Source organism: Pipistrellus kuhlii, unplaced genomic scaffold, assembly GCF_014108245.1.
Source record: "Pipistrellus kuhlii isolate mPipKuh1 unplaced genomic scaffold, mPipKuh1.p scaffold_m20_p_1, whole genome shotgun sequence".
NCBI lineage: Eukaryota > Metazoa > Chordata > Mammalia > Chiroptera > Vespertilionidae > Pipistrellus > Pipistrellus kuhlii.
In genome coordinates, this window is record NW_023425404.1 from 8,552,870 (window position 1) to 8,576,499 (window position 23,630).

The 23,630-nt window shown below is 37.7% G+C and overlaps 1 protein-coding gene across 16 annotated transcripts in view; it reads right to left on the reverse strand.

The window, feature by feature from the left end:
• The window catches only part of NRXN3 (neurexin 3), a 1,462,974-nt gene that overhangs the window by 784,871 nt on the left and 654,473 nt on the right, over positions 1-23,630 (reverse strand). For 9 of the 16 annotated variants that reach the window (XR_006740652.1, XR_004986670.2, XR_006740651.1 and 6 more), the window contains 5 exons: positions 18,560-18,679; positions 9,345-9,726; positions 8,377-8,567; positions 7,141-7,314; positions 2,776-2,802 (listed from right to left, as the gene is read on the reverse strand). Coding sequence is in view for 12 of the 16 variants with exons in the window: in XM_045576345.1 (XP_045432301.1) it covers positions 2,776-2,802; positions 7,141-7,314; positions 8,377-8,567; positions 9,345-9,726; positions 18,560-18,679 (894 nt within the window). In the remaining 4 variants the exon portion in view is untranslated. The remainder of the gene's footprint in view (positions 1-2,775; positions 2,803-7,140; positions 7,315-8,376; positions 8,568-9,344; positions 9,727-18,559; positions 18,680-23,630) is intronic. The other 7 variants (XR_006740674.1, XM_036430072.2, XM_036430045.2 and 4 more) reach the window with 1 other exon arrangement.

Genomic DNA, 23,630 nt, shown 5'->3' on the forward strand with positions numbered 1-23,630 from the left:
GGGTGGGCGGAAAAAGAAACAGGAGAAAAAGCTCATTTTATTCCTCATTCTTCAGAGGTTTGACTTGAAAGGGAAACATGTTTACCTTCCCAGCCAGTTAAAGACACAGGCATTAGGCTCATGCCTCTTTCCTCTGTCTTGAAATATACTACTTCCCTCCTAACTCTGCTCTGTTTCTGGTCCCTGTCCTGCTCATCTATTCTGCCCCTTGCTGGGAGTGATCTTGATAAAGTAAAAATCAAATCAAGTCTTTGTCCTCCTTACCTTGCCTTGTCAAATGCCTTACACAAAAGCCTGTCATCATCTGTCTTGCTTTTACCCCTCCAGTTTCATCTTTGATCACATTCTTATATGCACATTATTTTAGCCAAATTAAGTTTCTTGTAGATTTCCAACCAGCCAACCCCTTGAATGTGCTTCTACTTCCAATCCACCTAACACAAGCTGTCCTTCAGTCTCAGCTCAAACAATGCCTGAGAAAAATCTTCAGATCACCCAGTTTGACCACCAACAGTGCACAAGGTCCAACAGAGACTCCACAGTGTATTCCACACCCATTCCGGCAGAGCAGTTCACACTCTGCAGTGTCATTACTGGCTGATCGACTGCTGATTTATCTGAAGTCAGAGACGGTGTTCCATCTGTAAATCTAGTACCTAGCTAAGTACCCCTGGGAATAGCCCAGGCCCTATTAAATTCAACAACAGAATCACTGCAGAAGTTAAAATAAACTGATGACTTTCAAAAAAGAAACCCAAAAACACAATAACAAGAAGATACAATCTGTTGACTTATCCAGAATAATTATTCCATTTTCTAGACTCCATCTTTCCATTTCCTTCTGAATACAATTTGCCTGTACATTTTAGTCTAATTTCTTTCTTCGTCTGATGTTTTTTACCCACCACTAACACTTAAGGGTAATTAATAATATCTGTGCCCATAGGTCACTGAATAAACCAGCATAAGTATCAGTCCATACCCCAATATCAGGAAAATAACATTTGTATCCTATAGCTCTTTTGCCATAATATGAGGAAAGAGTACGAATAGGATGACTCAAAATAATTATAAAGAATAACAGCTCCTACCACAGACAGTCAAGTCATTCCAAAAATGGAAGCTAGTTTGGGTCAATAGAGTAATAACATAAAAACCATCCAAATGACTAGGCTGCTTCTACAAATGAGAAAATGAAGATACTCCAAACTATTATGCCCCCAAATCTAGAACTGCACATTGTACAGTAGGCATAGAAATGAAACAGTTCTACATATTGATTCCCACAAATGTTTTTCCCCCTTTAAATGGAAAATTTCAGATCATTTTTCTACATATGAAGTCCCTATGAGGACTTAAAATGCACATAGTTTTTACAATGGAGAATTTTAAAGACTACAAGGGGATATACAATAGTTGTCTAGTTTTATCTAATAAATATGTTCATGAGAAGCTATGGCAACCTTAGATTGTCTCCTACTGTAGATCAAATCCTGCCTCCATTACCTTCCCCTTCATTTCCATAGTGATATGAAGACCTACTTTAACCATTGGAAAGAATTCTAAACATAACAGCCTTCAGTATAACTGAAAGGGTCCTGCATACTTTAAAAATAAAAACTATTCTACAGCTACATTTGACTTCAAAGTACTAATCCAGCACATTATTCTCATCAATTTTATTACATATTGGCATAAATGTAATTCTGCTAACAAGATGAAGGAAATAAAGTTACCATGATGACTAGCAAAAGGCCTTATTAGTTGATGTCCACTCAAGAAATAGACACTTGTACTGGCCACCTGAATGAAGTATAACAAGTCACAGCAAAGTAAATGATCTTTTGGGGGAAAAGTAATTTTTTTAAAGCTACCTTTGTCTTTGTCTTCATAATTTCTAGCAATATTTTCTGACTGCAAACTCTATAGAAACCATCTAAAGCCCAATCTCCTGTAAGATTAACAACCAGAAAATACCTCTAATGTCTGCTCCTGGCTTGCTATTCTGCATCAAAGCAGCCTGATGTGATAGGACTGGTGGACCATTACTGACTTTGAAATCTGCCCCTTTGAAGGAGCATTTCTGCAGTCAATTCACTGAGATCTTATATGAAAGCACTTAGAGGGTGTTCAGGATAAAACCCACAGATCCTCTTCCTCCCCAAGGATACTTTTTCCTTTAGATTACAAAACAGGAAATTAAAGTGCTCAACCAAAATCCCTGATAGGAAATATAAATCTCTAGAATGCTTTAATGATATTAATATCTCCCAAATGCCTAAAATTATTTCCTTAAAATTTAGTTCAGAGAAAATGACATTCTCTTCCATAAGGCCCAAGTATTCAAACATTCTGCTCTGATAAATGACCTCCCTAACCCCCAAAAATAATATATTAAGAACAAGTGGCCTTCCCCCCTTTTCCTTTTTATAAGTGCCACCTTCTATCTATAGTGAACAAATGAGACAACTCCATAGCAACTACTTGGAGAGGCGTTTCATCATTTCTAGAATATGGGATGCTGTCAAACCTCTTTGGTCCCCTGAAACAGAATCATATTCCCATCCCCTGGAGGTCTTGCCTTTGTTGCTATTTTTCATGCATTGATCTGGGTTTTCTGCCACTCTTTTGGAAGAACACAGAGTTCAGCCCCCTCCCACAACTGCTGCTGTCCAAGAGGTGTGACAGCTTAAAGGCCTCCCAGGAGAAGATACCAAAGGTTACACAGGGCATCTTTCAGTCCAAAGGGATAATGGGAACAAGAACCTTCTCTACCTTGCAGGTCAGCTTTGGTCAACGCAACTTTGTTAGCGAAAGAACAGGAAAGGTGAAAACAATAACCAGAGGTTAGTAAGAAATAGAGTAAACCAGGGTAACATTACAGAAATGAGAATACAATTGGCATAACCAACATCACTCAAACAGACAATTGAAATGCTCTACAGGTTCTCCAGAGACAGCACAGACAGGGGATGCACAGAACAAGGCGGAGCAGGCCTTGTCAGAGCCATGTTAGCAGAGCAGGAGCAGGGGGACACTGGACTAGACAAAGCACAAGCAGAGGTCACAAGAGCCTTTCCCCATCCAGACAGCCAACCCCCAGGCATATGGTCCAGAAAAATGATTCTTCATCGGTCAGGATAAACATCAAAGAGTAAAGGTAGTACATGGTCAGATTGAAACACACATGTGCACAGAACCCCCAGAAATAATTCTGCAAGATGTAGGACTAACGCATGGAAGAGTTTCTGGGTGCATTCCACACAACCTACTTAAAATGCCACCAAGAAATGTAGCCCTAAAAGTTGGCATTTGTATCAAGATGATTTGTTTTATGTATAGCAATATAGCCAAATGCAAACCACTGTAGACAAAAAGGTACCAAACCATGCCCTTTCACGTTATTCATGCTAGTCTCAAAATTAAGCATGGTGTTTCTCCCAGGGTTTTCCCATCTGTGATTGTAGAATTGCATTCTTAACTAGTATATGCCTCTGTAGCAAAGCTGGCCCCAGATGGGAAGAGAGATTTACCAGCTGAGTATTGAATGATACATTATTATCTAGTTCCTCGTTTTGAAAAAGATATTATAAAACCCTTAGCCCAAAATGCAAGTCAACTCTTAGATGTTGGCTAAGAGTTGTCTAGAACTTGCACTTAATCTAAATTATACACCTACATATAATAGAGACTTAAATTTGAAACCTAATTTCAGATGTTGTTTTCTTAGTATAAACAATTGAGTGCCAGTGAGCAATGAATTAATGTGTTTTAAAAATAATTTTGAACTATTTTTGGGTTAGAGAAAATAATACATTTACCAATTAAGCATCTTAAAGTGCCACTACCAATGACTTTGAAATGAACATATAATATATCCTGGGCTGTGTATCCCAGATATGTAAAAATAAAGCACATTTCTTCAAATGTGTTGAAGAAATTTGGGTCTTTAATTTTAGGGATGACTCCTTATCCCCTACCTGTTTTTTATTCTATACATAAAAATAAGTCAGATGTCTCCCATACTGTCCAATACACAAAAGCTTTCTTGAGGGCCTCATACTCTATAGAGAGATTCAGAATGACAATGACACTCTTTTTTACTCTCTCCAAGGTTCTGTGCCCTTAATTCCCCTCCCTATCATCTTCTACAGCACCCTAAAGAGCTCCTGAAATCTCTTAGATAGGTTTATTCACAATGGTGCAAATTTCCAATAACAGCAATTTATGCCTTAACCCACTTTTTGGCCATTTTCCCCAGCCCCTTAGGCTAATTATCCAAGTCATCTGTGTACAATAAACAAGGACCTTCTTCCCTCAGCTCTCATCCTCCACTTCATCCCACCCAGCAAGACAGTCATAATGTGCCATGGGTAACCATCGCAATTATCTCCATGGCAATAGAGTGCAGTGCTATTAGGCCCAAAGGACTTGCCACAGATTCAGATGGTAAAGCCATCAAGTCACAATATTCAGCTCTGAACAATCACCCATACTCAGAGTAAGGTCAGAACCTACCATAATTCATGGAATGAGTCACATCGAAGTGCACATAGAGCTGTAGGTAAGGATAGGAACATTTTATCCAATCTAATGGGAAAGTTCCTTTCACTAATGCTCATGTTGCTTTCCTTAAAACTTTCTTAACTGGGGGACCTTTCTTCCCTTTATGCTATATGTTTCAATCCCCTTTTATAAAAGTTCATTTAGATTTCCTTTTAATCTAGTACTATATCTTTACATCCTCACACTTTGATTTTTATATTTAATAGAAATGTGCTTCCAACATAGTGGCCACAGACACATGACTACTGAGCATTTCAAAGGCATGTGGTCTGAATTGAGGGGGGTTACTATTATAGTATAAAATCCACACTTAATTTTCAAAGCTTAGTATGAAAAAATAGCAAAATGTCTTCATAATTTTGTATTGATATAAGCTGAAATGATAATATTTTGAGTTATGTAAAATAAAATAAAAAATTAAAATGAATTTTACCTGTTACTCTCTACCTTTTAAAAATGTAGCTATAAGAAAATTTTTAGAATTGCATATGTTACTAATTATATTTCTATGGGCCATATTGCTGTAGAATTAAAATAGGTGATTCCTGTTAACTTTCAAAAAGTAGGAACTGATAGCATGGTAAAAATATTTAACATTTGAAGCATGCTTTATGCTTTTCAATATGTGCTTTTATTGTATGATTTAACTTGATATGATGAATTAATCCAGGATCATTGGAATGACTACCATTCCATAATCTTCCAATTTAATACATCCAATTTAATTTCCAAATACTGCATCTATCAAAGGATTGCCTTTTAACATCCAAAAGCACTAAAAGCAGGCAATAAGACAAAAATTCTTGAGTTAATTGAAATTGTGCATTCCCAGGGAAAGAAAGCAAAGTGTCTACTTTAGGTACATGGTGATTCCCAACTTTCTGACCCTCATCTATGCACATACCATATTTGGCCCACAGAACTTGAGATATTCCTAGCTAAGGGTACTACAGTGGGTTACAGGAACAGTCAGTTTTATTATCAATGCCTCATGGGCAACTGACTCTCAGGGAAGGAGAAACAACTTCCAGACTACAAATCAGCCTGGGGAGCTTATGGGAAGCTTTTATAAAAATGTGCTTTAAGGTGGCGAGCAAACCCAGCTGAAAACTGGTTAAGACTAGAGCAATAAATGAAGTTGAACACAGGAGATGAATGAGCAGGTTTGTTGTAGTAAATCAGCGATTTTCAACCAGTGCGCCACAAGACTTTTTAAAACGTGAAACTTAGTCAAGGACACTGGCCTCTTTTCCATTAGATTGACAAATCAGAAAAATGACAACAGCCAACACAACAATAGCCATCTAGTATGAATGAATCAAAATTAAACCCATTCTTTTTGTCACATAGGCAAAAAAATGTATAAAACATGTTTTGGTATGCCACAGAATTTTAGTAATTAGTTTACGTATTCTGTGTGATGAAAAAGGTTAAAAATCGCTATGGCAAATTAATGAGGAATACAAGAAAACACAATATATTGCACAAAGGACCATGAAGCTCAACCAGACAAAAGAACACATAGGTTCTTGTGACAGGTCAGACATCCTCTTTGCCTGTCCAGTTAGGTAAGAGTCACCTTTTCAGACTATCCAGAGCTTCTAGAAGCTAAAAATATTCACTGCTGTCCTCTGCTGGCTAGAACTAGATTGTTTTTACACATAGCAAAGAACTGTTGGACACATAAAGACCTGTACAGTTGAGTATATGAAGAGACAGTGGATCACCTACAGAAACAGGCTGAGCATGGTTTGTTGTGCTGCACTGGTGAGCATGCAATATTATTATATGTATCACATGAAATATTACTTGTAAATAATAACCCTATCATTTACTGAGTACTCATGAGGTATATACCAGACACTTTATGTATATATATCTCTGATTTATGGATGTTAACTTCCAAGGTGAGTTTATTGCCTCATTTTATAGGTGAGGAAGATGTAGATAAGAAAGGTTATGAAACTTGTTAAAGGTCACACAGCTAAGAAGAACCACTATCTGGACCTCAATCTAAATCCTTTCAATATCAAAGCTGTTCCACCACACCAAGGCTCTGCTTAACAAAGCCTGACATCTAGTAAGTACTCAATAAATGTTAGTTTTCTTCCATCATTATGGCATTCTGACATCATTTTCCTATCTCCTGCTAATTTAGTCACCATTAGCAACATAGGAAGCATTTTATTAATGGTGACATCCATAGGATGTAAAACATCTGTAGGTTTTACCTTCCCATGTAGTAAAGTATAAATAAAAGTCCCCAATGCCCTTTCAGCCATGCTTGAAGCAAAGGAACGAGTCAGGAGAAGCCTGATGTCAATGCCAGAAAAAGTCCTCAATCTGCAGGTATGTGACACTGGTAAGACATCGGCCAACATACATTCCTGAAGCAGGTGGCACATGTCTTCACATACTAAGCAATGACAGAGGACGTTGATGGTGATGCAATGTTGGACAGTGGATGGGGATTAAGAGAGGACTGGCCAACTGAAAAAGGAGGCACTGGCCAAGGCAGCAAAGAGGCTCGGTGCTTGCAACAAGGCTACTGCTTAACAAGAAAGAAGGCTGTACCTTCACAGCCACGCTCGATCTGTCCGCTGCGATGGAGGGCATCGTTGATGAGGTCTGGCAGACGCCCATTCAGGTCCACTGATGCCAGACAGCCCTGAAAGCCATCCCGGGAGGCCACAAGCTTCGGGAGGTTGCTATACATGCCTTGGGCCAGACCTGCCATGTACAGGTCACCTGAAAAGGAAAGTAGGTAGTAAAAGCAAATGAGTCAATGATTGGAAACCTGGTCAACTAAAGCCAGTGTACCATAGGCCATTTATTTAGATAATGATAATAGAACTGGGGGGAAAACACAGCATAATCAAAATAATTATCAGAGTTTCTACATTGTACAAAGAGAAAACACATTTCTTATGTGTCATTATTTTTTTTTTAGATATCATCTCACATTAATCACCACATACAGTCTAGGAGGTAGGTACTGTTACTATTGTATATTATATAATAAAAGCCTAGCAACCAAAATGGTGGAATGACCAGAACAACCAGAGACCAGAATGACCACAGCCCCTCACCTTGGCTGGCTGCCGCCTAGCGAGTGCTTAGGGGTGAACAGGCAGGCATGTGAGCAATTAGGGGCCAGAGGTCCCAGATTGTGAGAAGAATGTCTGACTGCCAGTTTAGGCTTGATCCGCCCAAGGGGTCCCAGATTTTGAGAGGGTACAGGCCAAACTGAGGTACTCCCTCAACCACATGCACGAATTTTGTGCACTGGGCCTCTAGTTTTATAATAAAGCTTAACATTTCAACCATACCATATAGTGAATGCTTTTCACATCCTTATTACCAATGTGATGCTGATGGTTTTACAGACATTATTCCATCAAACTTCTTAATGGCCCATAAATTTAGCAACAATTACTATCCTCATCTTAAAAAAAAAGTATACAGAAGCTGTCTAAAAAAAATTTACCAAAGTCCTCCCAGACAAAATCATTCAAGTGAAGTTCCAAAACCTGGATTTTCTCATCTGTGTTAAGTGTCTCTTCTCATTTTGCCATTTATCTCCTCATCACTTAGCCTGCAAGTTGCCCTGAGAAAATGAGCCATTCCTTGAGGAGTGGTCTAAGTAAACACTGAATATATTACCTTATAGTATAACTCAATGTCACTGAAAAAGAATATGCATAATGAATAAAAAGTACAGAGTCCTCATAAGCTGTAGTGTGTCTCTGGAAACAGCCTTTCAATGGTAATAAATGCTCTAACAAGGATGAATTTCTCTATAAGGTTTACCTTTCAAATCCAGGTTTTTGGCACCATTGATAACCTGAGTGACCACTTTCGTGTCCACTTTCAGGCTGTGAGTGTTACTGTTGTCCCGGGTGATGACAACATTGTGCCATTGGTTGTCATTCAGGGGGCGGTCACTGTTGCCCTTGATCACATTGGGGCCATTCCCCAGGTCAAACACGTAGTGGATGTACCTAGGAAGGAAACAATCCCCCGATGACTTGAGATTTCCTGAAATCATTTAATGGCAATATGTGCATAGTGACATATGAGCCTTCGAATCACCCACGTTATACTGGCATCACAGAGGAATAATGAAAGCTTCTTATATCCTAATAATTTAGGAGTCAGATCCTATTATACAAGACTTTGCTATTGTTTGATACTCACAGAATCTACTTCTTTAACACTACCTAGGAAAAATCAGAGCCAGGAAGTATTGCAGGTGGTATACTCCAAAATACTAGGGAACAACATTTAAATTCACAGTCAATCATGGGTCTGTTTTGGGGTTTTTGTTCTTACTTTGCTTTTGTTTTGCCTATTTTCCATCAAATGGTAGTAAAATGTCTTGTAGATAGAAGAGATTTTTTAAAATTTACATTTATGTTCTCATGATATAATGAGAATATACTAGTATATATATATATATATATATATATATATATATATATCACTGAAAATATACTAATATATATTTCATTTATTCCTATAAATGTACCCCCTATTCTTCTTTTGCAAATATGAGGTTTTTTCCATAGGTTTAAAGGCTACATTTTCATATTAAAAAAAATCTGATAGTATTGAGTTAGTAGAAGACTTCAAATAAATGTTTTCTCTCCCTTCTAGCCCTAATCATCACATAAGTATTTTAATCAATGAGGATGAGAATATGTATCAGGACACTTTTTCTCATGTCTCTACTTTATGTTTGAGATATTATTATAAGCTATATGATCCCTTCTACTTACCCCTTGACTAGCTCAACAGCAATGAAGTCATTGCCATCCCCACTATTGAAGAGAATGAAGCCATCGGCTGAGGTGGTCTTGAACTGGAAGAAGAGGTGCATGGAAGTGTAGGCCTGCAGGGTGGCCAGGCTCAGGTAGCTGCTCTTGGTCTTGAAGGTGACAGGGTCAGCGATAATATTCCTCAGTCCAAAACGAGCCTTCAGTTCACAGTAGTCAATGTCACCATTTTTGCATAAGTCAATGTAGAGCAGGCCATTAAACATGAGGCTCTGCAAGTGGCCGATGAAACTGGAGGGGACAACGGAGATGTAACGTTTCTCAGTCATGATACCAGTTTCAATATTGTGGAATTCCAAGCGGGTGTGATCTCCCAGCATTGTACCTGTGAAAATCATAAGTGAGATACCAACAAGAAAAAATATCATGTTTTGTCATAGCACCTTTAATATATATTTTAGGTCTAGCTCCCCTTTCCCCCAACATACACACACACACACACACACACACACACACACACACACACACAATATTGTTTTCTTAAGTCATTTTCAGAAAACAAAATACTCAGTACACCATATAGTTGATGTGGCCTCATTGGGGAGCTGGTTACTCCAGCCCAAGTTATATACTGTGAATCCCATGTTGTCATCCAGCTTCTCAGATGGCCCACCATATATGAAAAAAATACAAGATCATGCGTAACTCAAGTTAAAGGATAAAACTCTTGGTTTTCTTCATTCGGGGGAAAAAATGGGTCCTGGTATATACTATAAGAAGTCAAGTCTTTTTTCACCCCAATCCTTATAAAGACACAACAAACAAACCTTAGTTATGCACTGCAAATAATTCACCACCTAATGATTCAGTAGCTAGTATAGACATGCACACATAATGGCATTTTGGTTAACAACAGACTGCATATACAACAATGATCCCATAAAATTATAATGGAGCTGAAAACTATTGCCTAGTGATATTGTAGCCATGGTAACATCATAGCATAATGCATTACTCACATGACTGTGGTGATGCTGGTATAAACAAGTGATGCTAGTATAAACAAACTTACTACTCTGCCAGTCACATAAAGGCATAGCACATACAATGATGTACATGACATACTTAATAATGATAATAAACAACTATCTTATCAGGTAATGTATTTACCATACAATACTCTTTATCACCATTCTAGCATGTACTTTTTCTACTTATAAAAAAGTTTGCTATAAAAATGTATGTGGTGTTACACTGGCAGCTGCCTCATTCATCTTGTGTTTATACATATTTTGATTGCATAATTTTCTCTTGTGCTTGATTAATCTCATGTTGGTTTCTACAGTAACATACTATACAGGCCTGTAGCCTAGAAACAATAGACTGTACCAGATAACCTATGTGCCTATATCAGGACACTTCTTCTCATGTCCCTACTTTGTGTACTAGTAAGACTTGCATATAGTAAACCATACTATCTAGGCTTACATAAGTACATTCCATGACATTCACACAACAACAAGATCATATAAGGCCACTTTCTTAGACCAGATACTTGTTATTAAATAGTGCATAGCTGTAATTCTGGGCAAGTTTCTATTGTGAAACATCTGTTAATTTCATTTTCCCAGCAATTGTTGCTTTTTTTCTGAATATAACACCCGGTTTTCTTTTGAAATCTACCTTCCCCACTTTACTTTTAAACCATCTAGGCTAGATGAAGCTGATCCCATTCTGAAGTAATCAAGCTACTTAGACTGAACCACTCCACCACTCTTCTCCCCAGCCTTAGAGTAAAAGCTAAGGACTAAGAATCCTAGCATTCATCTCAAGCACTTGGAGGGGTTGCTAAAATACAGTTGATTGGGCCCTACCCTCAGGGTTTATTATTCAAGAATCTGAGGTGAGGTCTGAAAATCTGCATTTCTAACAAGTTCTGAATTGAAGCATTAAAGGCTGATCTAGAAACCAATGTCAGAACCACTGTGCTAGCAACACCCAAACTGGTCCAGTAGTGATCAGCTCCAGGGATTTTGTGAGAACATTTACAAAACAGTTGCCTTTGCAAGAAAGGCTTGTTGAATGGGGTAAGAAGAAGCCTGGATTACCAGCATCCATGCAATTATGGGAGAGACTGGGCCTGCCTAAGTTGTGGGGGCATAGAAAACAACCATGAAATGGACAAACACAATTTTTCTAGGATTACGTCATTTGAAGATCTGAATCCAGCCAGCCAACTCAGACTTTAATTCCATTTTGTGCTTAAAGCCTTTGAGTTGAGCTTGTAATATTTGTGATGGAAAGATCTCCAGATAATACAAATCATTAGACCTTTTTCCTCACCTAGTTTACCCATATCAGAAAATCATATAAGATCGAGATTGAAGAAGGGCTTGGATCTGTAATAGAAAGGAAACTAACAGTGGAATTTGAACACTTAGTCCAGGGACAGAGACTAATTTAGGGTTCAATGAGTGACTGAAGCAGGAATAATGAGAAGGCACACAGAAAAAGATACACATAGACTGGAAATTTTAACAACAAAGTTAAGAAAAAATCATTAGTATGGCTAGAGTACAAGGTGACTCCCTGGATATTCACACAGAGATAAGTCATTAAAATTTAGCAAGTTATTTCCTAATGCCTCAATGTTTAACGGGAGAGGAGAGGAATTACCTCTGCCTACCCTCTCCTGTTATCTTTTACATTAAAGAGACTTGACCAGCAAGACACTCCTGGTGTCTCTTTATCCCCTCTCTCTTTCATAACTTTCCAGGGGAAAAAAAAAAGGAGTGACATAATCTAAAAGATTAAAGATAAACTGCAAAGCAAAACTATGTGCAGCGCTTAGACCCTGGAATTTCCTGTTTTCCTTTAGGGAAAAAATCTGCCTTCAGAAAGCACCCACTCTACCCCATTCACCCACAGCATGGGTGCTGGCGGAGCAAGCCTTGCTTCAGTGAAGGCTGCCTGCCCCAGTCCTGAATTAGTGTTCAACTGAGCAATTCCATACAATTCTCAGTTCAGTAGATATAAACCACATCTTTCAATATCAGTGTTATCATTAATAAAAAATTATATTTCATTTTGACTTGCTATGCATTTTTCTCTATTGGCATAGAACTCAGGTGGCAAAAAAAGAGAGGGTCATTCATAATTTTTTAGTCCCTTAAACTTCAATATCTAGAAAATCCAAGTAGATTGCACCCTCAGATACTCAATATTAATTTTATCTCTATGGGAGCATACTTGAGACCTAATTCAAAAAAATTGTTCATACACACAAAAATCAGATTCGCATTTATGAGCATCTATGTGGTATTTTGACAACTAGTTACAAATCATTCTCAATATAAGCAAAAACAAAATAATGATGTTGGTTAACTAAATATCAAAATGTAATAGAACAAAAATCAAAATGCAACATAAATCTGCTAACAATTGAATAACTAGGAAAAAGAATTACTGCATAAAATAACTTAGTATTGAAAACAGGACTGGTCATGAAAATGCAAAGTAGCCTAACCTAAATTCATGTGCTCTGAAACACTGAAGTAATGGAAATAAATACCCAAGGTCAATTGGGCTATAGCTGCTTATATCAGCTGAATAATGCGAAGGTGAAAATCATAGCCAGTTTCCATGGGGACACAGGAACATGGAACCATGATGACACTGGTGGTCATGCTAATTTTTACTTTATGAAAAAAAGAATAAACAAAACAGCAATGAGAACCAAAAAGTAACAATGGGGTGCCCACTAGTAAAGACTGCAGTTCCAAAAGGAATCTAAAGAGTCCGTTTCAAAGTCATTTGGGAGCTTTTAAAGAAATTATGGATTAACTGACCTCCAAAATTAAGGGGTTAGGAAATTCTTCTCACTAGAATATGAATTTCATAAAACCAGAAAATTATGTAAGGTAAGAAAATCAGGTAAAAATTACACGAAAATCATATAAGGTTGAAATTGAAGAAGGGCTTAGATAATAGAAGGAAAACTAGCAATAGAATTGGAACACTTAATCCAGGGACAGAGACTAATTTAGGGTTCAGGATGTCTAATGGCAGCTTCCACAAAAAATTGGTGAGAGGTGCAAAGGAAGTGATGTGGGGCCAAATTGGAAAAGAAATTCACTTCTCCGTACACTAAAAGAAACTCACTTTTATGTGGGTGTAGGTTCCCAAAAAGTATACTATTTTACCCAGAGAAAGCATCAAAGGCATTGCTTAAAGTTTCAAATATGTATAAATTTAAACATAAAAATTTTAAAAAGCTGTGTATTACCTAACCAGTATTAATAACCAGGAACCTTTCCATTCATCTTCTCTGAAGGCCATCTGTAGACTAAAACTCCTTTACAATTAAATGTGGAATGAATGTACACGCCACAGCAGCTGCTTCCAAATTTTAGAGGAAAGAGGAGTAAGTGGGGAGAAAGATATCAAGGGAAAACCAAGACTAGTGGATATCCCTTAGACAGGCACTATGCTAGGCACTTCATAACCATCATCCATGTCATGATCTCAATAAAACAATAGGAAGGTATCATTATCTAGGTTTAGATGTGTGCACCCTTAGCTTAGAGAGGTCAAACAATGCAACCAAAGTTCATACAGGCGGTAAATAGTAGAGCCTCACATTGAACTTAGATGTATTTAATTCCAAAGTCCACATCTTAACTTGCATACTATACTCTCTTTAGAGAAAAGTTTTGACTAGTTCCTTACATTATTACCCAATAAAAGGAACTTAACTGGTGATAACTGCTTTGATGAGTTCACATTTCTTCCCAGAGACCAAGTATCCTAATGCCATAGGCCTGTGATTGGCAAACTGTGGCTTGTGAGCCATATTCGGCTCTTTGGTCCCTTGAGTGTGGCTCTTCCACAACATACCACGGCCTGGGTGAGTCTATTTAATAGAAGCAGTGGCTTTAGAAGGAGTTTAAGTTTAAAAAATTTGGCTCTCAAAAGAAATTTCAATCATCGTACTGTTGATATTTGGCTCTTTTGACTAATGAGTTTGCCCACTGCCATAGGCAACATATGCAGCACCTTCCCTAGCCCAGCTATGTTGCCTCAATCCATATGCACACCTTCACCTTCATGTTTCACTGAAGGCCCACAAGAGTTTACAGACCAGCTCACACCATGGAAAAATTAGCCAAGTTCAAGCTGTAACTGCCCATGAGACATTCACACATATGTGGATGAGTATGTAGGCTCTGAGGCTAGACTACCTGGGTTACCTAACTTTTCCGTGCCTCAGTTTTCCCATCTGTGAAATAAGTATGAAACTATCAGGATTAAATGTATCATTGATACATTTAGTCCTGATAGTTTCATACTTATTTCACAGTACTTAGAACAGTGCCGAGTGCTCAAACTGTAAGCTGCTACTAAATCTTCATAATTTATTTTCCCCTATTGTCTGAAATATGTTAGTTTTCTGATTATGTTATTTGTTGTTTTCTCTCTCTTCTGAGAATACAAGATCTTTAAGTAGGAACTACTTCTTGCAACTTCTAGATATCCTACAGCAGAGGGCCTGAGGACAGCAAATATCCCTGGCACCTGAGAAGGAGGCTGTATTAGAGACATCTACTCTGGAGTCAGGGCCTGGATCATCACCATTTCTGCATATGAGGGACCTGGCCAATGCCAAGAGCTTGGCAAAAAAAAAAAAAATCATAGAAATCCCTTAGCAGAGGCAACTTGACCTCCCAGTGGCTCCCAGACACAGAGAGATAAGTGAAGAAGAAAAAGGCTTCCAAAGGCTCAGAAAAGGATACACAATGTATCTACAATCCTCAGCTCCACTGCTCCCATACCCACTTTTCCCTCTTCTACACAGTACATACCCTCTTCTCCACAGTACATATGCTGTAAAATGTTTTAATAAAAAAAAAAAAGTTCTGGAACCAAATAAATTTGGCAAACATTGCACACTTAATTATTGATGATTGGCAATTCGAATTAGAATATTAAAGGCTCCAAATAAGTCTTACAATAAAGAAATCCACTTTGGGTTGTTAAATTTAACATTTTCTAAATCTTTCTCTGATATTTTGTTAAGGTGAAGAAGAATTTTCTCATGGGAATCTTGGGCCAATGACCTTTTACAGCGAGGTTCTGTACGTGCAATATGGAGAGAGAGAGGTAGAGGGAGAAAGCAGCATGGACCAGAGTGTACAAAGAAAAGAAGGTGACTTTGCACCAGCAGGGAGTTCTTAGTGATATGGTCAATTCATGCAGCATTAGCCCAAATTCTGAGGAGCATAGCCCAAGGGAGGTAGTCTTAATTTATTCTTGATAATAGAAACCCAGGTTAATCAATCAATCAATCCTTATAACAGTCAACTGAACTTAATACATTTCCAGGAAGATATTATATTATAATAAATGAAAACCGCCAGGCTGAGGAATATTTATTTCTTTGCTTTTGATTTCTTATGAGTCTGACCTATTCTTTGCATCATTTCTACAAACTAGCTTAAAATTTGACACCCTGGGGAACCTTAAACAGCATGAAAGGGATTACTAAAAAAGCCAATAATACACTACTTAATAACATGAGAACTGAGTGGTATTTTAATTTCACTGCCTGATTTTATGACTTCTGTGAGCTAAAATTAAAATTCCCTAACCCCTTGTCACTGTGAAAAGCAATCCAAGGCTGTAGCTCATACACAATATGGCTCTTTTCTTCTCCCAGATTTTTTTATCCTTATGGTTGCTTTTTCCCCCCCATCAATGGCAAAGTAGGGGGTAAGGCGGAAAATGAAAGAGCTTCATTAATTTCAAATATCAAATTACTGGATGGCTTGGAAGTGCCATGGTTTAGTCCTGTTTTTAAATTATTAGTGGAAAGTGGAATAATTACCTATATTCTAAAGTTTCTGTAAGAAATAATAACTGAGGGAGGCAATACCCACATGTACTCTCAGTTCTGGGGCTCCTTATGACTATTGCTTTCAGGGCATGCGATTTCTTATGGAAATAAAGAGACTCACTGTTTGGAGAGATTGGTGTGTGGTCGCCATCTAGTGGCTGGTATACAAAACACACTGTGAAGAGCATTGCTTTTGGCTTTGCTGGGCTAAACCCAGAGGAGTTAGCCAGGCATGTGTCACTGACCTGTCTTTGCAGACTCCTGTAGGCACTAATACTTAATGGAGAGTTCTTGAATAATTAATTAAGGTTGGATATGGGTTCTAAACCTTTAATTATTTTTACATCTCTTTGCAGACATTCATTACACAAGGCTAAGTTACCCTGCCAGCTCGGAATAGTGCTATGGCTCTGTCTTCATTTTGGGAGAAGCAGAGTGGATCTCAAAGTCTACCTGCTGAATTGTATTCCCCACCTCACCCTAATCTCTACTTTATGTGACAAATCACTTTCTTATGGTGGATTATGATGCCCAGCAAGCAGCTTGATTTGGTGGAATCACACAGACATTAATTTTGAGCTTATGTACATAGCTCCCCCGAAGTTTCATGTTCCCCTTATGTAAAATGACAGTAAGTACACTAACCTTTCAAGGTAATTTACAGAACTTTAAGGAGCTGATATGAGTAAGAGAGCTAACTTAGTCCTTAAAGATAAGTGGGCACTGATATATGCCTCACACTCTACCTCCACTCATAGATTCTCTTTCTCTCCACACACAACACACACACACACACACACACACACACACACTCACACACACATTGCCTTGCACACATGCACACTATTATAATTACTGACTTCAGAAGTAAAAAGAGCTCAGGCTTGTGAATATAAAATTAAATTATAGGATCAATATTGCAGAAACTTTATATTAAGAAAGAACGTCAGAAATAATGGAGTTTCCATTTTTAAAATGATGAAATAAGTAAAAAGAAGTTAATGTACTTATCCCAAAGGCAAAAAGCACTTTAGTGACAATGATTATATTAAATCCCAGGGCTCCTGATCCCAATCTGATGTTCCTAGTCACAGAAATGACTTAGGCCACGGACTTCATTTAACAAAGTCCAAAAATGGTGACTTAATCCAGCAGAGAATTAACATCAAAGTCCAGTTCCTATGCCAACAGTGTTCCATGTAATACCCCTGCTGCCCCAAGTTTTCTTTTCCCATATGGACAAGAATCCTAGATAACAGGTATGCAATGCTGTGGAACAGGAGAGGGTGTAGATTTATGGGATGCAACATTTAAGATGCACTTGAAAGTGACCTCTCTTGCACCCTAGACCTCATTAATTACACTCACCCATCAAATTCTACCTGAAGAACTGTCTTCATAAACCACTCCTGCAATCTCTAGCTCCAGCTGATAATCTTCTCTTCTGATGGACAGTTATAATCTAACCCACATGAATTAGGAGTTCATTATATTGCTTGTCTTATTTTTAAATACCTGAGTCAAATCTAATTTATTAAACTGATTCATTGAGGATGTGAGTAATCTCATCTTCCCTTTTATACTCTACAATCCTCAGCAAGCTATTGACATATAACAGGTTCTCAAGAAATATATACTGCTTGTGTGAGGCTCTGAAGGTCTCTCGCCTACGTGTGGATTCATTCACTATTTCATAATGAATGAATTTTATAGTCACTGCCCTCCTAGGATGTAAATTCCCCAAGGCCAAGGACTTGCCTATGTGTTCATCACCATATCCTCAGTGTCTTCCTAAGTAGCTCTTTGTACAGAGTAGGTACTCAATTAATAAGGACTAAATAATGACTGGTTATTCAGCACCTTCTAAGTACCATGCACTGACTGAGGTACTTACATTTCCCTATTGTTTATTAGAATTTCTGACTTATCTATCTCCCTCTACCATTGAGTGACTGATGTATTCATTGAGAGAAAAAACTGGTATTGGGGAAGTTGACTGATTACTGCTTTTTGAATAATTGAATAATAGAAGGATCTGAAGAACCCTACATCTATTTTCCAGACACATACTCAACTCCTAAGGAAAGAGACTCATCAATATATAAATACAGTACTTGGTCAGTTCTTTAATACAGATCAATGAAAAGAGATTTTGAAAATACAGAGGAGGATCTTCTTAGTCTTGCCCTAGCTTGTCAACAGAGAACATGACATGTGACTTCTACTAAGCCAAATAACATGTTTGGAAAAAAAGCCCTTGAAGCATTGAATGACCAAGAGGACTAGGAGAGCAAGGAGCAACACATCTCACTACAGCTGTACTCACCCTCAGCCACATCATCGTCGACAGTTAACTTAAGGCTCTTTCCTCTCCGCACCACCCGAACGGTGTGCCACTCATTGTCATTGAGCTTCTGCCCGGCATACAGGGTCTCAGGTCCTTTGCCTAAGGATAGTGGTAAGTGCCAAAATTAGAAACATCCTAAAAGTAGCGCCCATGACATCAGAATTGCCAAAGCCACACTGGTGTCCATGACCAAGTAGCATTTAAGGAATCATATCCCACCCTCAACCAAAGCCTATCCAGTGTCACCGATCCAATAGGACTCTCACTAGTAGTCTCCATGCAAAAGTCTCACTCAAACATAAAGGAAAATGACAAAGGAATAAAAGAAATGGGTGCCTTCCTTTATCTATTGATGCACAGTTTTAAGTGCCAATGACAGTAAGTGACCACCTACAGGAAACAGGAGTCAACTATTAATTTTTCCCCCCCAAATCTTAGATTTCAGATGAATTTCTTGAAGATACAGAAAATTCATCCCATATTAAAAAAAAAAAAAAACCCTTTGTTTATTTAGGCATAGTCCACCAGTCTGGCTTTTGGAGAGTATCCACCCATAGGATGAGTGAAGAGCTCTGTAACATATGCTCCTAATATGACATTTCCCATCAGTACCCATATAAACCACAATAGTAATCACCACAGTAATATTAAATATCAAGGTATAAAACCCATTCTAAATAATGCTCCTGAAGGGAATTGGAAGACCCCCTAAATTGTCTAATTGTTCATCATTCTCCAAAAAGATCCAAATTCTAAAAAATGAAATAATGTAAAATTCAAAAATTGAATCTGTTTAAGACAAAAAGAATGTTTGGTGCCACCAAATAAAGGAATTAACTATGTTGTCTCAAAAGATTGAGATAATGGTCAAGTACACCCTATAAAGAGTTGGGTGGAAAAAGAAATTATAGTATTTAAGGACAAAAACTGGCAAGATAGATTCTGAGGCTTTAAGACAATTCAGCTAGCAATGGGGGAAAGAATGTCAGGTTTCACTCACAAATGAATTGAGATGTAAATTTAAAAGATAAGAAAGACTTCATAGAACGAAAGAACTTAGGGCAAGCTTATTTTCTCTCTGTGACTAGCTGAGCCCACACAGAAAGATAATGCTTAAATCTTCAAGATATAGGAAGCTATATCTCTGGACATAACTTGAGAAAAAAGATGAAATATGTGATTGGCCAGTACACTGCTATGCCTATTATGCATTGGAAATATTTCAGAAGACCATACATTTGGCTCTCAGGAACAGGAACACCGGGCCAGGTACAAAGTAGGTGTTGAATCTATTATATCTACATGGATCTTTATTTCTTTGGAAAACATTAAATAAAGTCAATACATTTTATGTGTCATTTTGAAAGTTTCATTATACGCATTGGGAAAATGTAGATTTGCAGTTGTATGCAAGCAAATCACAGAGTTCATCCTTGTATTGCTATTTATTCTTATATTATCTAGTCACACAACTGTAAACCTACTTTTGCCCACCCAGTATAGCTTTTACTAGCTACTTTGCCTGCTTCTCTAGTCCCCAGACTAAAGATACTATATACTATATAAGGAAGAAAATAAAAGGGAGTGTATTTGGGCAGAGAGATCTTTTAAACTAGGTAATTTAAAATTGTACCTTTTAATTTTGAGTAATTGGTATTCCTATTCAATGTGTATTACATGAGATTTAATAGCAGTTGAAGTTTGGGGAAATTTTCTCCTTGAAAAATAAACAGATTTTCAAAGTGGAAAGATGTATTTGTATTGCAATGTATTCAGCAGGTGATTTGTACTTACAACCTTCCAGAATGCAGCTACACCAGAAGTGCAAGTCAAATTCACAAGAATCCTGAGAATTCAGCGAAGAAACTTGGAGTGAACCAGTGTACCCTGAATTGCGTAAAGGTTCCTTGAGATTAATGAATGGCAGAAAAAAAATAATTCCATAATAAACCACTTGACATCCAATCTTAGCTTTTTTTTATGAGGATGGCTGTCTTTAATATTATCTAAAATCTATACATTAGGACAGGATTTTCCTTACATTTCAACTCACTAGATAGCACTATTCATCATCTCATTAAATTCAGGTCTAAGGTGGATGTAGCTGTCACCTTTACAACAGCAAGCTGTGTGGACATTGGGAGGAAATGGACCACATCATGTGTGGGAACTTTGAAGCAAGAACAGGTGTTCTCTGAAGAAATAAATTTGCCTTTGATTTTTTTAATGTTTTTATCCTATTTATTCCACATGCAAATGTTTTGATAGGAAAGAAGTAAAGGAAGATGTGGAAGATAGTGGCTATGGGTGCAGAACTATTACAAATGCAGGTCCTCCATAGATGGCCATCTGTTCCTTAGGCAATTTTTGCAAATCACTTAATGTTTATGACTGGGGACAAGATGAGAGGAAGCAATACTAACACACACAGTCAGCTTAGGACATTGCCACATTAGTGTCATATTAGCCACTGAGATGTAAAACCAACCTCACTCAGCCCAGTGCATTTTAAATGCTGCTGACATTTTGCTGGGACTTCCACCCTTCTTGGTGTCCTTGAAACAGCTGTTATTAAGGTCAGATTCAAGCAAACATATTTAACTGTCCATTTTGACTCTACGACTTTAGGATGTGAAAAAGCCACTGAGATCTCACATGACCTAATGCCTGGTTACACTAGAGACCTCATCCCCCAATATTCTTACTCTTGGAGTAAGAAAAAAGGTTTACATCCATCTGCTTAAAATGCCAGGGAAATGAGTATTATTCAATATTCTCTTTCAAGCAATAAATACAGAATTCTCAGAGAGCTTTTGGAAAATGTGTAGCCTCAGAAAGTGGAGGGTCAATGGCATTTATCTTTAATTGAGCCAAAAGATCGCTTTCTCCCACAAGAAGGAAAGTGATGTTGAAACTCAGCTGGAAATGTAGTCAAACAGAGGGGAAGAGCGGATCTAATGTGGAGTCTAAGAATAACGTCATATTAATAAAGTGATGCATGAGCCAACCTCAGCTGCAAGCTGAAACACACAAACTCTTAGGATTTAAAAGCAGGAGGATCTAGTTTGGGAAAGGAATTCTCTGGAAAATTCTAGCACAAAGCCAGTCAAGCAGCATCAGTAAAATAACAAATGTAAAAAGTCTCTCTGGGGAATAAAAAAGTTCTCCCCTCTAAACCAAAGATGGCTCAGCTAAGAAGGATAAACTATTTAAGTGGTAATTTAAGTGGGAACTTAAAGCAGCAACAACAAAAATCAAAGCCATCAGTTGCTTTGTGTTGCCTTTTTTCTTTTTAGTGGCTCAGAAAAATATGATCTGCAATTAGGTACATATTGGATACATGAAATAGATGCCTGTTTCCTCCTCTCATAGCTTACATAGTAAATATTGATCACACAAAAAATGTTTGATTCCCTTTTAGGCTGCCTAGATCCTCAATGTTTGATCTAAATCCATAAACTAGTAAGTTACCTGACACCCTGTAGGTAAATTTTCCTGTGACTGCAGCAAAAAAACAAAATCACAGATGAAGATTTGCAGGGTGCAGAAATCTGTCTGGATGTTAAATTATTCATTATTGAGGAACAAAGAGCCTTTAATGAATCCTTTGTGCAATATTTCCCAAATGCCCACCTTTGATATAGTCTTCCTGCAAGCCCATTTAGCATCATCTCTTTCAGTTAAGGCTTGTTTCAAAGAAGTTGTCTAATTTACTGATGAATGGGATGTATAGAATGAGACATCCTGGATGAGGGACAAGATTAGATTGCTTAAATTATCCCACAGGAACCCTACAAAAGGTTTATTTAAGAAATCAGAACTAATAAAATCTAAATGAAAAATTAGGAGAAAAGCACTCTTTGAGAGAGACATCACTACTGATTGCTTGGAGGAAGATGACACACAGATATTGGCAAATCATTCCCTGTTTCATCAGATAGGGAATAAGATAAGGTGGGGGAAATCTATATTGGAGCATTCTTAAAGGTACATACCTTCACAAGGTGGACTTTGAATTTTAATTACTTTTAAATCTACATTTTTAGCAGGTTGTTCATCGTACATAATTTTTTATTCCCCCAGGAGCAATATAAAACCAGCAAAACAACAAGATACCCCCAATATGCATAAGTTTGTCAATATATTTCTATGACCTAACCCAGATGGTTTTGCTCATATCCAGGAAGTAGACGTTCCTTCCGTATGCCACAAAGTGCTGTTTCCAAATGTGAGTAGCTCACATTTGGAAACTTTCTGTGCTTGGTGTGAGGGAGGCAGGAAAGAAGAGGGTGGTACCTGTACCACATCACTTTGCTTTACCTAAAAATCTTTCTATTGGTGTAAGTAGAAAAACAAAAACAATAACTAGATTTCCCTTGGAACTATTTTTCACATGAATCAAGATGCATAAAAAATATGAAAATATCTCCCTTGGAAAGGTATAGTGATCATACATCTAAATGATATGGTATATAAATACAACAGATGTCTGTGATACGTTTAAAGATCACCAAGATTATTTAAAAAGAGGAAACTTACCTTCATCTCCACCAGTATCTTAGGTTAGGCTAGCTGAGCTGTGGCTCTAGCACCATTTATTGTGTTAGTCTTCCCACCCAGAGTGAAAGGGTTAGGCATGTGAAAGTGGGGATGAAGGGGTGAAAGTATGGGACCAAAGAATAGGGAGAGTAACAGGAAAATAGGAAAAAAAGCATTTTATTTTCTCTCCAAACAAAAATTCAGGTTGTTTTCTTTGGGTTGACAACTCAACAGAAAGGAAGAGGTATTTTGTTGTGTTTTTATAAATGTTTTACCCCCTAAAAGCATATATCTTCTTTGAAAAAATTTAAAATAATATTTAGTTAAAGAGCCAGTTTGGCAAAATATTTTCATTTTCAGTGGAGTTCTCAAGTCTCAGGAAATGCTGTCATACCTTCTGCCATGGCCATGAAAGGTGTAAGGAACTTCCTGGAATCCTTAGATTAATTAGCATCCCAGTGAGGTGTGTGAGAAAGACAGTTACATAACCTGAGTCCATGCAGCCTCCTCC